This window comes from Alosa alosa, chromosome 4, assembly GCF_017589495.1.
Source record: "Alosa alosa isolate M-15738 ecotype Scorff River chromosome 4, AALO_Geno_1.1, whole genome shotgun sequence".
Lineage (NCBI taxonomy): Eukaryota > Metazoa > Chordata > Actinopteri > Clupeiformes > Clupeidae > Alosa > Alosa alosa.
In genome coordinates this window covers 3,949,131-3,964,376 of record NC_063192.1, presented here as the reverse complement: position 1 = coordinate 3,964,376, position 15,246 = coordinate 3,949,131, and the positions used below count along the sequence as shown (strand labels likewise).

General features: G+C 40.1%; 1 protein-coding gene across 1 annotated transcript in view; it reads right to left on the bottom strand.

Annotated features, from left to right (window-relative positions):
- The window catches only part of LOC125292965 (forkhead-associated domain-containing protein 1-like), a 47,628-nt gene that overhangs the window by 29,424 nt on the left and 2,958 nt on the right, over positions 1-15,246 (bottom strand). Inside the window, exons 5-6 of the mRNA XM_048240564.1 lie at positions 12,934-13,158; positions 1-38 (exon numbers count right to left, since the gene is read on the bottom strand). The exon at positions 1-38 is cut by the window's left edge and continues 83 nt beyond it. Of these exons, the coding sequence (XP_048096521.1) occupies positions 1-38; positions 12,934-13,158 (263 nt within the window). The remainder of the gene's footprint in view (positions 39-12,933; positions 13,159-15,246) is intronic.

Below are 15,246 nucleotides of genomic sequence, written 5' to 3'. Positions count from 1 at the left end.
TGCTTAACCTGCTCACTAGACACCTGCAACTCCAACAGCTAAACACACACACACACACACACACACACACACACACACACACACACACACACACATAAACACACACACACACACAAACACACACACAGACACAGACAGACAGACAGACAGACAGACACACACACACACACAGGGTCTTGTGGCTTATTTCTGTGTGGAAAATAACATGAAAAACAGCAATCCCAAGCTTTTTCTCATAGAGCAGGCATGAAAACGGGTCAGGGGTGAAAAAGGTGAGAAGGGCGCGCGAAGAGGGAAATGGCTGTTTCATAGCAAAACAGGCGCGAGTGACATTGTTGCCAATAGTGCATAGCTTCCATGGAGTATGAAGTTGCCTAAAACCAGAGATTTATAAAGAAAACAAACTACAAAATGACTAATTTTTACAAAAAAATACCTTTATTTCTTCTTTTTGGCTTGGGCCTAAGTGTGAAGGGGCCCACTTGCGCTGTTTGGCAAAATTCAGCCTGGCCCTCCTCTCCTCTCAGTAATCAACATGAGATTTCTTTCTTTCCTTCTTTATTTGAAGTTATCAGACATTTCTGAAGATTTCATAAGCCTAATGGACACTTCATAATAGACTATTAGAATAAGTCTGCATAAGATAAGTCTGAATATTTGTTGGACCAAACCAGGTAATAAATAAACTTGGGTAGGGTAGACTAGGCTTTAATTTGTAAAATTGGTTTGAAATGTTTTAACCTGCAGCCTAGGCTACTTACAGATTGTGGCATTGTGCTAGTGTGTTTAACCAATAAAGTTGTGTGAACAGTGTTCACATTACATGTTAAACCCTGTAGACACAGACTAGGCCTACTGATCAGGCCACTGAACGTTTCTTAAAAGACAGCATTAAAACACTGCTTTTGTCTTTGAACTTGACAAAACGCACCAGCCCAGTTTAGGAGCATTTAATTCAACTATTTAGTTATTCACATTAGCCTTTGCTATACTGATAAAGTATGCCTATTTGCTTCACCTTTTGTCGATCTGTATTGCTCAAACTGCACATATTAATCAAATGAACTCATTATGTCTATATTTCTGTCCAATATCGCTAACTTTAACAACAGCCTATATGCTACGTTGCTACACCAACCTCAACGTCTTTTTCTGACAGAAGTTGAAAGTTTCAACTAGCCCACCTGTGCAGTGCATAAAAAAAGTGGGTATCTTTATATATCACGGTATAGGGCACTTAACTCCATGGGGGCCAAAGCGATGGGAAAAAAAAAAATTATATATATATATATATATATATATATATATATATATTATTTGGTATTTTCTATCACAGTAGCTACTGCTGTCCGTTTCTAAATCTTTTCAACTTTTTCTCAATGTTCTATAACATTTTAGAGGACTAACTGGCTAGAGTAGGTAGCCTATCTCATAAGATTCCATTATAGAATTTTGACATAGAAGAGGGAGTGGGGTCGCCCGTGGCTGGCGAGCAGATAGGCCTCTGTAGTAGTGAGTTGCCGTCTATGGAAAAAGATGGATACAAAAAAAAAGCTGTTGACGACTAAAAATAGAAAAAGAAAGAGGGAAAAGGAGATAGCATGGCAAGGGATGCAACAGCAGTTAAATAAGTGGACGGTGAAAGGCAACAGGTAGGATTTAAAGTGATGACGTCTGTACTTGGAGGCTTGCAAATATGAATGTTAACAGACTAACTAGCGTTTGTTAAGCATAATGCCGATTGAAACATAGCCTATTCTATTCAGATAGCTAGGTATCTACCATGCTCATACTGCACTTTTAATGGCCAACTGCAAACAGAAATGTCATGCTAGCAGTAACTCATTACATTTTTTCCATATCCTAACAATGAAGGCTCCTTGTAATAACTTAATATTGTGTTGTCAATGTGGTGCAAACAAACAAGGCTAGGGTGCCTATCAGCCTTATCCATTGTGAGCATTAGCTGGCAAAAGGACGTTATGAGAACCGTTTAGACTATCTTAAAGTGGCAATGCACCATTTATCAATACTTATCAAGTATAACATCAAGTTAAACATCAAATTGGCAGCATTTCTTTAAAAACATATTCAATAGACACTAATACACAGTAATAGTGTAAATTATTGGTCTTTTGTTTTGCTTTAGTTTGTGTGTGGTTTTATTTTTTTTTTTTTTGGGGGCACTAACATTGTTGTTGCATACCCCTCAAAAATGGACGAGGCTGAAGTTAGCACCACTTTCAGATCGCGGGGGAGTTAAGTTTCGATTCCACCTTAAATATTTTCTACCGCAAGGGGCCAGTGTTGACCGCAAATCCGCGATAACACAGGCATGTGCCTGTTGCAGATGAACAGGCATTGTTCACAGACGTTCAAAAGCCTGTATCTTTTTTCTGTTGACTCCATTGCCGAATGTTTTAATAAATGTTGCCTTTTGTGTTCTATTAAATAATTTAGTAATTTAGAAGGGGGGGGGTATGTAGAGGGTGGCAGATTATGTCGTTTTTTCTTTATTTTCTGTGCTGGATCTTTTGATACATGTTGTGTTATGTTTTCTATTAAATATTTTTGTACATATTGCAGTGGGGTAGTTGGTAGCAGATTTTGATGTTTTTCTACAGTAAATGTATACCCGGTATACCAAGTAAATGTATAATTGCAGAATTTCAGCACTAAAACATCCACAATCATCTCAAGAAGGATTTTGCAAGGGATCTTTCACCACATTCTATAACTACACTCTCTCCTCTTTCCAATGACACCCCACTTGTGAAATTCAATGGTGGAAAATGGCCCTTTGAAAATATAGTATGTATTTGTGAAATTGCAGAATTTCAGCACTAGAACAGCCACACTCATCTCAGAAAGAATTTTGCAAGGGATCTGTCAACACATTCAGAAACTACACTCTCTCCTCTTTCCAATGACACCCCACTTGTTACATTCTATCGTGGACAATGGAAAAAAAAATGTTTTGCCCTTTGAATATATAGTATGTATTTGTGAAATTGCAAAATTTCAGCACTTGAACAGCGACAGACATCCCATAATGACACCTCACTTTCATGACATTCTTTCGTGGAAATGTGACCTTTCCATCTCTTAGAACATATAATATGTATTTGTGAAATTGCAGAATTTCAGCACTTGAACAGCTACACACATTCCAATGACAAACCCCATGTGAAACCCCCATTGCATAAAATGGCTTTTTTTTTTTTTAGATTAGAACTCCCATGGCCTATTTCTCTCATTTTTAGTGTATAAAAAACATTTTTGCAGTTTTTATACACTAAAATTGGTCCCTGTTGGTCAAGACTGATTTGTTGCAAACAATTCCACCCTATATGAATAGTTGAGTATGTGCTCTTCCAATGACATCCCCCATGAGCAATTCCATCCAAGAAAATAGGCTTTTTTAATTTCAAAATCCACAAGCTATTATTCTGATGGGGGGCCAAGCAGTGAAGCTGCGAAGCATCATTACTGTTTCTACCTTTTCTTATTTGGGCCAGTAGCAAAGCCCAATTGTATATATACGCTTTCCTATTATTCGGGACCATGCAATGTAGGCACCCATTGTGTTTGTACATTTTCCTATTATTGGGGGCCAAGCATCGAAGCTGCAAGGCACCCACTGTGTTTATATGTTTTCCCATCCTAAGAACACACAATAAATGTGGAGTCTTTTTACCACTGTGGGGAGCCTATAATCACAGGATGTAGGCTCATATATCAGCAATGCTTTTGCGTACCGAAACCAAACTTGGTATATGGACTTAGGACCCCATCCCGAGGACACACAATATATTTGGTGACCTTGGACCACTAGGAGGTACTAAAGTTACAGGAAATGAGCTCATATCTTGGCAATGCTTTCTCGTACCGAAACTAGACTTGGTTCATGGACACACAATAATGTTGGTGATGTTTGGCCACTAGGGATAGATTAGATTAGACTCAACTTTATTGTCATTGTGCAGAGTACAAAGTCAACTAAATTCAGACACTGCTCTTGCTTGCTTGCCTGCCGGTTCACACCTCACCCCTCACTCTCAGTGCAACGTGCACCTCCACCATCAAAGGCTGATGCACCCCTCCCCCACAATGTGATCATGAACAATGCGACTACACTAACGCTGTTCACCAGCCACCAGTCTACAGCCACCAAATACCCCTCATCCTCCCTCCTCTGGACAAGGGGAAGAGTGCTGTGAGTATCATGTTCCTTGACTTCTCCAGTATGAACCATATAGACAGATATTATGACAGCCTTGCCTGGCTCCTCCTCCTGTCTGTGTTGCGTCTCTCTCTCCTACAGGTGAGCTGGGTGCAGATGTTTGGAGGCACGCTAATTATTTCCTAGTCTGGGCTTTTAAAAGCGCTTCAATGGAGACCGGGTTGTCAACCACTTCCGCTCCGTCTCTACAGCACCGTTTTGGATTTTGTTTTAGCTTATTGTGTCACCTAGTCTTGATCCTTACAAGCTGGCTAACGATAGACCTATATCTAATCTCCCTTTCATGTCAAAAATACTTGAAAAAATAGAGTCCAAACAAATCTTTGCCTTCTTACATATGAACAAAATCCAGGAACTTTACCAGTCTGGCTTTCAAGCTCACCATAGTACTGAATCAGCCTTAGTTAAAGTTTTTAATGACCTCCTCATTGCTGCTGATATTGGATATGTATCAATACTGATCCTCCTGGACCTCAGCGCTGCCTTTGACACCATAGACCATGACATACTACTTCATAGGCTTGAACATTCCATAGGCATCAAAGACTCAGCACTTGCTTGGTTTATACCATACCTTTTTAACCGTTAATAAGTTGTACAGGTCCATAATGAACCATATACCCAGACTCTGGTGAAATATTGAGTGCCTCAAGGCTTCCTGCTTTTGAACTCAGATGGTTTTAGGTCCTAAAAAGATGAGGCATATCCTATCCTCATCACAGGCTACAGTACATATAGTGATCTTCCACTGACCTCATCCACAAGTGCTAAAAATCTATCAGTTATAATTGACCAGGACCTATCAATAAATAATCACCAAAACGTCATTTTACCACTTAAGGAACATTTCAAAGATAAGGAAGTCCTTCAAGGATAGACTATTGCAATGCTCTATACACTGGCTGCAATAATACCGGTCTAAGGAACTTACAGCTTATACAGAATGCAGCTGCTCGCACACTCACTAGGACCAAAAAATATAAACACATTTCCCCCATCCTAGCATCTTTACACTGGCTACCTGTTAAAAGTCTCATTGACTTAAAAATATTACTTGTAACATACAAAGCCATAAATGGCTGGGCACCTATATTAAAGATCTTTTAGTACCACATTACCCACCTAGACTGCTACGATCACAGAATACTGGACTTCTTGTAATCCCAACAGTAGAGGCAGAGCTTTCTGCTACAGCGCACCCCTCCTCTGGAAGACACCCTCCCTATTTTCAAGTCTAGACTTAACACATACATATTTAGTGCCTCCCATAGTTAGGTATGGTGTAGTGTGGAACTTCACCCACCTTAGGGTTTTTATTGGAATGGACCACCTCTGCTGTGTCCTCATGTGACGGGCGCCCTAGTCATGCGTGTCATGGTAGCAACTGACCATACCTGCGCTGGTACTGACTACGCTTCACCATGCCTTAGGTATGCTGCCATTGCATAGCGCTGTCATGGACTTTTCATGTGTCACGCCGTACAACTCTGCTTCTTTCTCTCTCTCAACTCCCCCTCTTACCTCTTGTCTTTGTCTTGCCATTCAACTCCCTCTTCTCTCCTTCTCTCTCTCTCAACTCTCCCTCTCTTGCCTTTTGTCTCTATATACTATATAATACCATTGATATACTTATTAATACTAACCATCAGGACTTATAGTAATACCTACTATTTATCTCTCTTTCTTCCCTCTTACCTCACTTGTGAGATAAACTATTCCTTGTGTTTGGCCCTCATCGCACCTGAAGTCCCATCCCTATTACTGCCCTATGTGATGACCCTGTGCCCCTTCAGGCCTTCTCCTGTCAGTGCATGAGAAGAGATGGGCCTGGTTGGGCTAATACCCTCATTGATTACACCTATGGTTAGGGTGGGGCTATATAAGGGGTTCCCTATCTTTCTGATTAGACATTTTTCTTACTTCTTGCAGGCACTCACTTTGATTCTCTCACACTTGCACTTTGCTCTCTCCCCTCATTTCTACTGTAACTCTACCTCTCTTTCTCTTTCTTTGTCTTTAGGCCCACTTCACTAGCTTCTTTGCATCCATACATCCATACACTCATACACGCACGCCACCACTCCCATTCATTTCCCCCCAGACATTTTGCTATTGGTAACCTTGTGCTTTACTTTAATAAATTAATATATTTGGTTTGAACCTTGTTGTCCGTGTCCCTCTTTATGTTTCGGTCTGGGAACGAGCTGGCCGTAACACCTACCACTGCCTATTGCAGTCCCCTTGTCTGGATTCCTGGCCCATGCAGCCTAGCTACCCAGTACTTGACATATGACCATTCCTAATCCCTATGGACAATACATGCCCTACATTGGACTATTTTAATTTTCTGACACTAAATAGGATTCATGCATACATCATACTGGCTATGTAACCATCTTACCTCTTTGTAACATACCTCAGGTTGTTGTGTTCTATTCTGTACACCTAACTAACCTATTCATTTATTATGTATACAGTACAGACTTTACTGCCCTGTAACTGACCCTAGGCAGATGGGTCAGGCCCTTGAGTCTTGTATCCTCGAGGTTTCTTCCTATATGTATCTCCAATTCTAGGGAATTTTTCCTCGTCCCTGTTACTCATAGGCACTCTCTGAATGTTTAACACTCTGTTAAGTGCCATAAAACATGAGTAATGTTTTGGCGCTCTATAAGTGACATTAAATATAAGTTGAAATTGAAATGATTTACTGCACCACATTATACTGATTGCTTACACTTTTATTTTCCAAATCCAACTCCACTCCATTTTGTTAAGTTCTATTAATTTATTAAAAATCTAATATTTGTATTGCTACTCCATGTGTGGTCTTTCCGTACTCTGTTACTTTGCTGAAACCCCCCCCAGCTATAAACCAGCTTATGCTGGAAACTGATTTTGGCTGATTTTAGCTTTTAGCTAGGGACCAAATCCTGAGGATGTACATACAATATTCTGTTGACTTGTTACCACTATGGGGGTGCTAGAGTTATGGAAATGAGCTCATATCTCAGCAAATCTTTAACGTATCAAAACTAAACTAGGTATGAGAGGTTATGTGGTGTAAGGGGGAGGGGGTTTTTCAGTGTGAGTGTGGGTGTGTGTGTGTGTGTGGTGGGGGTTGGGGTAAGTGTGATGAGAGGGGTAGCAGGTAATAGGGTGTGTGCAAGTACAAATCCCAAAAGGAAGGAAGCGTATGACAGTTCACAGTCCTGATGGTGGAAAGATGTGTATGCATCTAATGTAACAAAACTGAGTTGCCATGACAGCTCCTGCTCAACTGCTTGGCCCCCAAATATAGCTGCAGAGCTGCAAATTTAGAGAGAAATGGACAAAATTCAAGAGCTGTGAAGCTTTCGAAAAGTTTTCACCTTGGTCTGTTGGTGGCGCTACAGTGCACATGATAAAGTCTTGTAAATTGATGGGTGGGGCCTTACCTTTTGCCTTAATCCACTGATCAAGTTTGAGCTTCATAGATCAAAGCATTGCAGAGCTATTTGCATTAATGCTGTTAAAAGATTGATAGATTTTGGCCAGTTGGTGGTCCTAGATATTCGAGGTTTTGGGGGCAGTAACTTGGTGAAATTGGTCAGTGGCCTGAGTAGTAAGTGTGCAAAGTTTGAGCATTTTACTATGTACATTTGTATGTGCTGTCAAGCATAATAACAAATCCTACTAGCCCTAAAGGGTCCCTACGCAGCTTCAATGCTTGGCCCCCAATAAGACAAGGTAGAAACACTAATGGCCCCAAAAATGACAGAAATGTGGCAAATGACTTTTAAGTGATAGGGACCAAATGTAGTGCTGAAAATGTATGATCAGAAAAATAGGCCAAAATAAATTTCCCATGACAAATGCATTATGGGAAGTCTAGACCAAATCTAGTGCTGACAATCTTAAATTTCCCAAATACATTTTATTTTCAAGGGCCATTTTTCACGACAGAATTTCACATAGGGGGTGTCATTGGAAAGAGGAGAGGGTGTAGTTCCAGAATGTGGTGAAACATCCGATGCAAAATGTAGTATGGGATGTTTATCGCTGTTCTAGTGCTGAAATTCTGCAATTTTCCAAATACAATTTATATTCAAAGGGCAAAAAAGGCAATTTTCCACCATAGAATTTCACAAGTGGGGTGTCATTGGAAAGAGGAGAGAGTGTAGTTTCAGAATGTGTTGACAGATCCCTTGCAAAATCCTTCATGGGATATCTTTCGCTGTTCAAGTGCTGAAATTCTGCAATTTCACAAAATATATACTATATTTTCAGAGGGGCAAAATATGCCATTTTCCACCATAGAATTTCACAAGTGGGGTGTCATTGGAAAGAGGAGAGAGTGTAGTTATAGAATGTGTTGAAAAATCCGATGCAAAATGACATATAGGCCGTAGGGAATACATTTACTGTAAAAAACGTCAAAATCTGCTACCAACTACATAACCCCCCCCCACACTGCAATATGTACAAAATTATAACACAAAAAAAAATAACACAACATGGATCAAAAGATCCAGCACAGAAAATAAAGAAAAAAACTACATAATCTGCCACCCTCTACATACCACTCTTCCCCCTCTAAATTACCAAATTATTTAATAGAACACAAAAGGCAACATTTATCAAAACATTCGGCAATGGAGCAAAAACATATACAGGCTTTTGAACGTCTGTGAACAATGCCTGTTCATCTGCAACAGGCACGTGCCTGTGTTATCGCGGATTTGCGGTCAACCCTGCCCCCTTGTGGTAGAAAATTGCAATATTTAAGGTGGAATGGAAAATTAAGTCCCCCGCGATCTGAAAGTGGTGCTAACTTCAGCCTCGTCAAAAATGGGTGGTTGCGCCCCTGCACCTGTACATCGATAAGCATCTCTCCTCGCTGGGCTCACATTCCAGCTGACATTTCAGACGCATATCTGTAGTCACACAGACAGGGAGGCTATTCCAGCGCAAGCGTTCTGTTCGCGTTGCATCCGCGGCAAAAATTAGCTTCATGTTTAATAGGCTAAATGCATAGGGGCTGAATTCACATAATCGTTGCTGGATCAGACAAGTTTTTAAATGTGCTCTTGACTTACAACGCATCAAGATGCGTTCGCGTCTGCGCGTGATTTGTAAACTCAGTTGTAACCCCATAGGTGAGGAGTTTTCATGCCTGATAGAGGAATTCTCCAATGTGCGTAAGTCAAGAAAAGCGTGCAACTAAGCACCTTTTAGCCTGCGCACAAACAAACACACACACACACACACACAAACACACACAGGGTCTTGTGGCTTATTTCTGTGTGGAAAATACTGAAATACATGTAGAACTAGGCCTACTGCCTCGATGATGTTGGCAGTAGGCCTAGTTCTACATGTGGGTTGCACAGAACGTTACAAATTAACATTACACTATCAAATTTGGTGCTTAACATGCTGATAAGGCTTTACTCCCCCGCCCCCGCCCCCATTATAGTGTCACACGATGGCATATGATATTTCCCTACATTACCTTATCCGTTATAATCACCCACTTTGGATATTGGAGCTTATCGACTGTGCACCTTTAGTTTTAGCTTGAGGTGAAGTCATCATGATTGCATAGCCTACTTCGTTTGAACCAGAGCTAGTAATCAAGGATCTTTGTTTGAACCTCTCCATTTCTTTCCATCTTGACCGAAGTCATATACTTGCACAGACGCCTGCACTATTGTCGAGCAGCAATTATTTTTAAAATGATATTTTCTTGTCTCTAAGATATTTTCTAGTTTCTAATAGTGGCTGGTATTGTTACGCCAGTCTTTCCACTGTATTCGAAACTGTCAGTCCACAGATTCATTAGCATAGATACCATAAATTGATATTAGGAGAAGCAGCTGCCATTGAAACTTTCTTTCTCGACGGTGAGTTTTAAATGATGAATCTACACACCTCTTTATAACTCTTTACAAACAAACCTCAGAACAAAAGTGAAATTTCATTAAGTCTTTGTTAGGCTATGTGATGATGACACATCATTTTACTGTAGGCAGCTCTCTATTCAGTTCACCTAGCTTACGTTTTCAAAATCAAATTTTGTCAATCAAAAAGTGTTCTTTCTGGATTTACAGTAAATGGCATTCAGAAGGTCAATGATAAAGTCCACGTTCCACGTTTTCAACCTAAATTAACGAGGTGGTGGATCAGTCTGGTTCTATTTTAAATAAATCACACCTCTTTCATAAGGCCGCCTTGATCTCGAACTTGCGCGTTGTGGGTGTGACAGAAGCAGGAATGGGAGAATGTGCATAACTGAAAAGTGTGTAACTGGAAGCACGTAAAAATGGACTTACACGCGTTTTGAGCGCGAATGGGAGATTTCGGCCCATAATGCTTATATCTTATTGGACCATGTCCGCTAACACCAACGCGTCTCAGCCTAATAATGCTTATATCTTTTTGGACCATGTCCGCTAACACAAACGCGTCTCAGCCTAATAATGCTCATATCTTAGGGACCGTTCGTTATTTATAAACAGGGTCACCGGAGGAAAATAGGGGAGGGTCATGTCGTTTTATTCTTTGTTGAGGGGAGGGTCACCTAACTTTTTTTTGTCTAGGAGGGGGGGGGTCACCCATCTTTTGTATTAATGAAAACAGCAAAAAATCAAAGTGGCTTGTTTGATTGTTGATTTCTGTCGCCATAACGTTCTCTTTCGTTCCATAGCTCTGTCAACATTGAACAATGAAAATAAGGGAGATTTCCCGGGTTTCTCACGCAAAATACGGAAAATGTCAACATCCGTCTCCATTAACGTTGGAAGGGTTGGAGCAACAAAGTAGCCTACTTTATTTCACGCCTAACAGACTATATCCATTTGGTCAACTTTATCCAGCTCTAAAAAAGCTAAATTTAACTTTGGTTTACTTGTAGTTTACCGTGTAGCCTAGCCTAACTTTAAACAGTGTGCATGCTTATAAAGCATACTTGTGCTTCATTCATCCACACATCCAGGTCCTAACGTTTTGACAAGCATTTCTACCAATTGACCTTGTTCCTGCCCATCTCTAGCTTTGCTGTCTCCATTCTTTCTGTTTTTGTTGTTTGCAAAAAAATATATAGTAGGCCCTATTTATTGGTAACCAGCAACAAGTGCAATTTGTTAATCGCTGTCATTCTCTCTCCTGCCAACAAAAATGTGTTACGTTCCAAAGCAGTGCGTAATTCTGCTTCATAAAGTTGAACAAATACATTGGTCAAATAAATAGCCAGTTTATGGTCTACAGTGTAGAGTTGGTAAGTTATGGTAGACCAACTTGGAGTGAATATACAGGGGGATTTCTTTGGCTCTTAGCCTGGCAGGTGCGCACGTAGACATAGCCTTAGGCCGAACACTGCAAGTGCCAATGAATCGTGCTTTCACGACAACCACGTCGTTAAAGGAACCGTATGTAAGAAATGTATTTCAATTAATCATAAAATGGCCTTGATATGTCACTAGACATTAAGAAATCATGTTCATTTCAAATACTTATATCACTGACAACAGTAGTCCGGCCAGGATATTGTCATTTAAAAAGTGAAGTTGCAGCCCTCAACTGATGTTGATGTTGTCATGTTGTGTTTTGGCCTGATGCGCCACCCTCCACCTATCTACTAATAACGAAGTCAGTAGTGTTTCGGCATCCGGGTTGCCAGGTCTGCCAGTCAGGGGGGAGGGGATACACCGCTCTAAAGTCATTTTAAAGTGATTGCAGTACCAGTTTTGGCCACAATCTTACATACGGTTCCTTTAACTTAAATAGGCCTGTAGGTTAACATCACTCTTCGCATTCAAGCAAGCAAAACGATGATTTGAATAAATCTGTTTCTCTGGAAGGGCAAGGGGTAACAACAGGACAACACAGAGACAGGCCAGAATGCAGGACTAATGTTATGAGAGTATTACAGTAATATGGGATATTCTAGGGGAAAATATTAAAACGGCAAGACAGCTGGGGAAAAGTTAAAATGATAGGCCTAAACCGGAAAAAATTGGCATGTTAGGTATTTTTAGGTCCCTGTGATTATTTGTGAAATTGTGCAAACGGCCTTTTCAAGTCATTTGAGAAGGAAGGAGTGTAGCAAGCTCCCCAAATTGACTTTCGCCTGAGAAATTGAGTTTTGGATAATGTTCAGCTTTCGCAACTTTACAATGACTGAGGAAGCCTAGAGATGGCCACCATCTTGGTGAAGTGTGATGTGTAAGATCAGAAAGCAGAGGGTGAGTTTAGAACGACAGTTAAAGTCGATGTGTTTACACATAGCTTTATAACGTGGGTGGAAGGTATCGACAATTGGCCAGGGAGGGTCATGTCTTTTTTGAAAAGGCTGCTGGAGGGTCGTTGATAATTTTCTTGCAGGCAGGGGAGGGTCATGCAACTTTTGATTGAAGCACTCAAAATCCCTCCGGTGACCCCGTTTATAAATAACGAACGGCCCCTTATTGAACCGTCCGCTAACACTAATGCGTTATAACTAATTGGACAATGTCTACTAACACGTGTTTCAGCCTAAGCCGTCATCAGGTTTTTCATTTTATTTTGATAGTCCTTTTAACTCGAGTTTTTGGGAGTTGAGCGTGCCTGCTTCACCACTTATTTCTGTTTGCAACCATTTGTGTATATACAGTATGTGTGATGTGTGTGTGTGTGTGTGTGTGTGTGTGTGTGTGTGTGTGTGTGTGTACCTGCTCCTTGAGCTCCTGTATCTGCTGGGTCTTGAGGCTGATCTCTGTCTGCAGGCTGTTGAGTGTGTGTGTGACGTCCACCTGGGCCTGGGAGTGTGTTAGCTGGTGTGAGAGCGCGGACACCTCGTCACGCAGCGAGGAGATGAGACGGTCCTTTCTCACACACTCACTCTCAAACACACTCAGCCGGCAAACCTCATCTCCCAGATGCAACACACGTTCCTCCTGAGACAACACAACACAGGAAAGTGTGTGTGAGACAGCAAGATCCATAAGACTGTGTTCCTCACACAACTGTGTCTGTGTGTGTGCTTGTCACCCTATCCACGATATTCTCCAGTCAACAATGGGCGTCGCCATGACACATGTATTCAGAAATATTCTGATATTTCTGTCCGAAGCTGCATTGTGTTGATTTGAATTGTAATGTGGCGGTAGACAGTGCTTGATGTATCCTAAGCCATGTAAAAGCAAACCTTTATATTTTTCTGCCAGTCATATATTATATACAATATCCATATTGAGTGCAGAATTGTCAACATTTCGAAAGAACTATCTGTTGAAGCATATTCTAGTTAGCCTGCTGAGACTGCACATGGTTATAATGTAAACAGTCATAAACTATAATATATAAATATTCTAGATAGCCTGCTGAGACTGTGTGTGTGTGTGTGTGTGTGTGTGTGTGTCAGGCTTGTGCACAATTCAGAATTTGATTGAGAATGACTCCTAAATTCCAATTCAATTCTTGAATTTGAATTGAATTTGAATTAAGGTCAAAAACAGGATGTAGAATTACAATTCGAATTTGAATTAAAGGAAGTAGAATTGAAATTCAATGAAATTCGAAGAAATTCAAATACATAATTTAAGGGTAGTGTTTTACAATGAACCCTCACAGTATATGTCAGATATGATAGCATTAAACACACAACTTGTAACTTAAACAGTAACAAATTATATTTCCACACATAATAGTTTTACTTACTTAAAATGTTATAGTAAGTAGAATTCAGGTTTTGTCTTTTGTTGAGATTACGTAAAATGAGTGTTACTTCATTTTGAGGTAGAAAAGTAAACAGTCAAGTAAACTATACTTGAATTGCTGAAGTTTGCGCTACACTGTAAAATTAGTTTATAATCTTAGTTAACCTGTTAAGAAAAGCATGCAAACTGATTGTCTATGCAATTCCCATTCCAGATTTGTCTGTAATGTCAAGTTGTGCAAACAAATGCTCACTTAGTGTAGTACACTTACAGTACAGTACACAGAATTGCTATTTCAACTAACTTGGTCATTACAATTACAAGTAAAGTATACTGTATGTTTATTTAACACAAAAGGTGTATTGAAGTTGTGCTAACTAATGTCACAGTTCAGCTAACTGATATGACAAAAATGCATTTCCAGAATACCACAGACCCGGCCTACATATTGTTTAAGGGATCACATATTAATCTTTCCTGAAATTCAATCTTAAGCTACAATAACAAAGTGACAGTGACACTAAAGGCTGTATATTGTGTTGTTGTGTAATTGATATGTGATTTATATTGATACATCACCCCATCAATGATTATCCAAAACAGACCAAACCTGTGAGTAGAACTAGTGCTGACAGTTATAGACAGACACAGATCTGTAGCTGGAAACCATACATACAGGTACCCTGTCTCTGCTAAGTTACTGAGGCTAAATGTGAGCTTGATTAGGATTTTTATGGGTGCTCTCCTTGCAAACTTATGTTGCTATTAGACATGGTGGTGTTAGTGGCTGTCCATTACATGCACTCTCCTCTCTGGTCAGGATATTAATATCAACCCCAATGCCTTTACAACATCATGGATACACTGAAATGCCAAAATCAGGCCTTTGAATGAAGTGGTAAAACAAAGTCCTGACTCACTGTGGACATCAAAGATTAGGGGGTTCCCTGAACCGCTGGACAAACCCAGGTGTGTGCCACATATTGGTGGTACATAGTGAGGTCTCCCCTTCATTGTGCAGTACTTTCAGAGTGTAGTAAAACAAAATACCAATGTAACATGTTGCTGAAGTTCTACCCACAGCATTAGAGTGTTTTGGATGGTCATCCACATAAATTACACACCAACATATATTTGTATATTTGTCACTGTCACTTGTAATTTAAAATTGAATTTCAGTAAGGATTAATGTGATATCTTTACAAATATGTGGGCCAGGGCAGTGGCATTCTGGAAGTGCAGAATGTAACATCAGTTAGCACACCTTGTGTAATATACTTTACTTGTAATGACCAAGTTAGGTTAAATAGGAATTCTCCTTAGTGT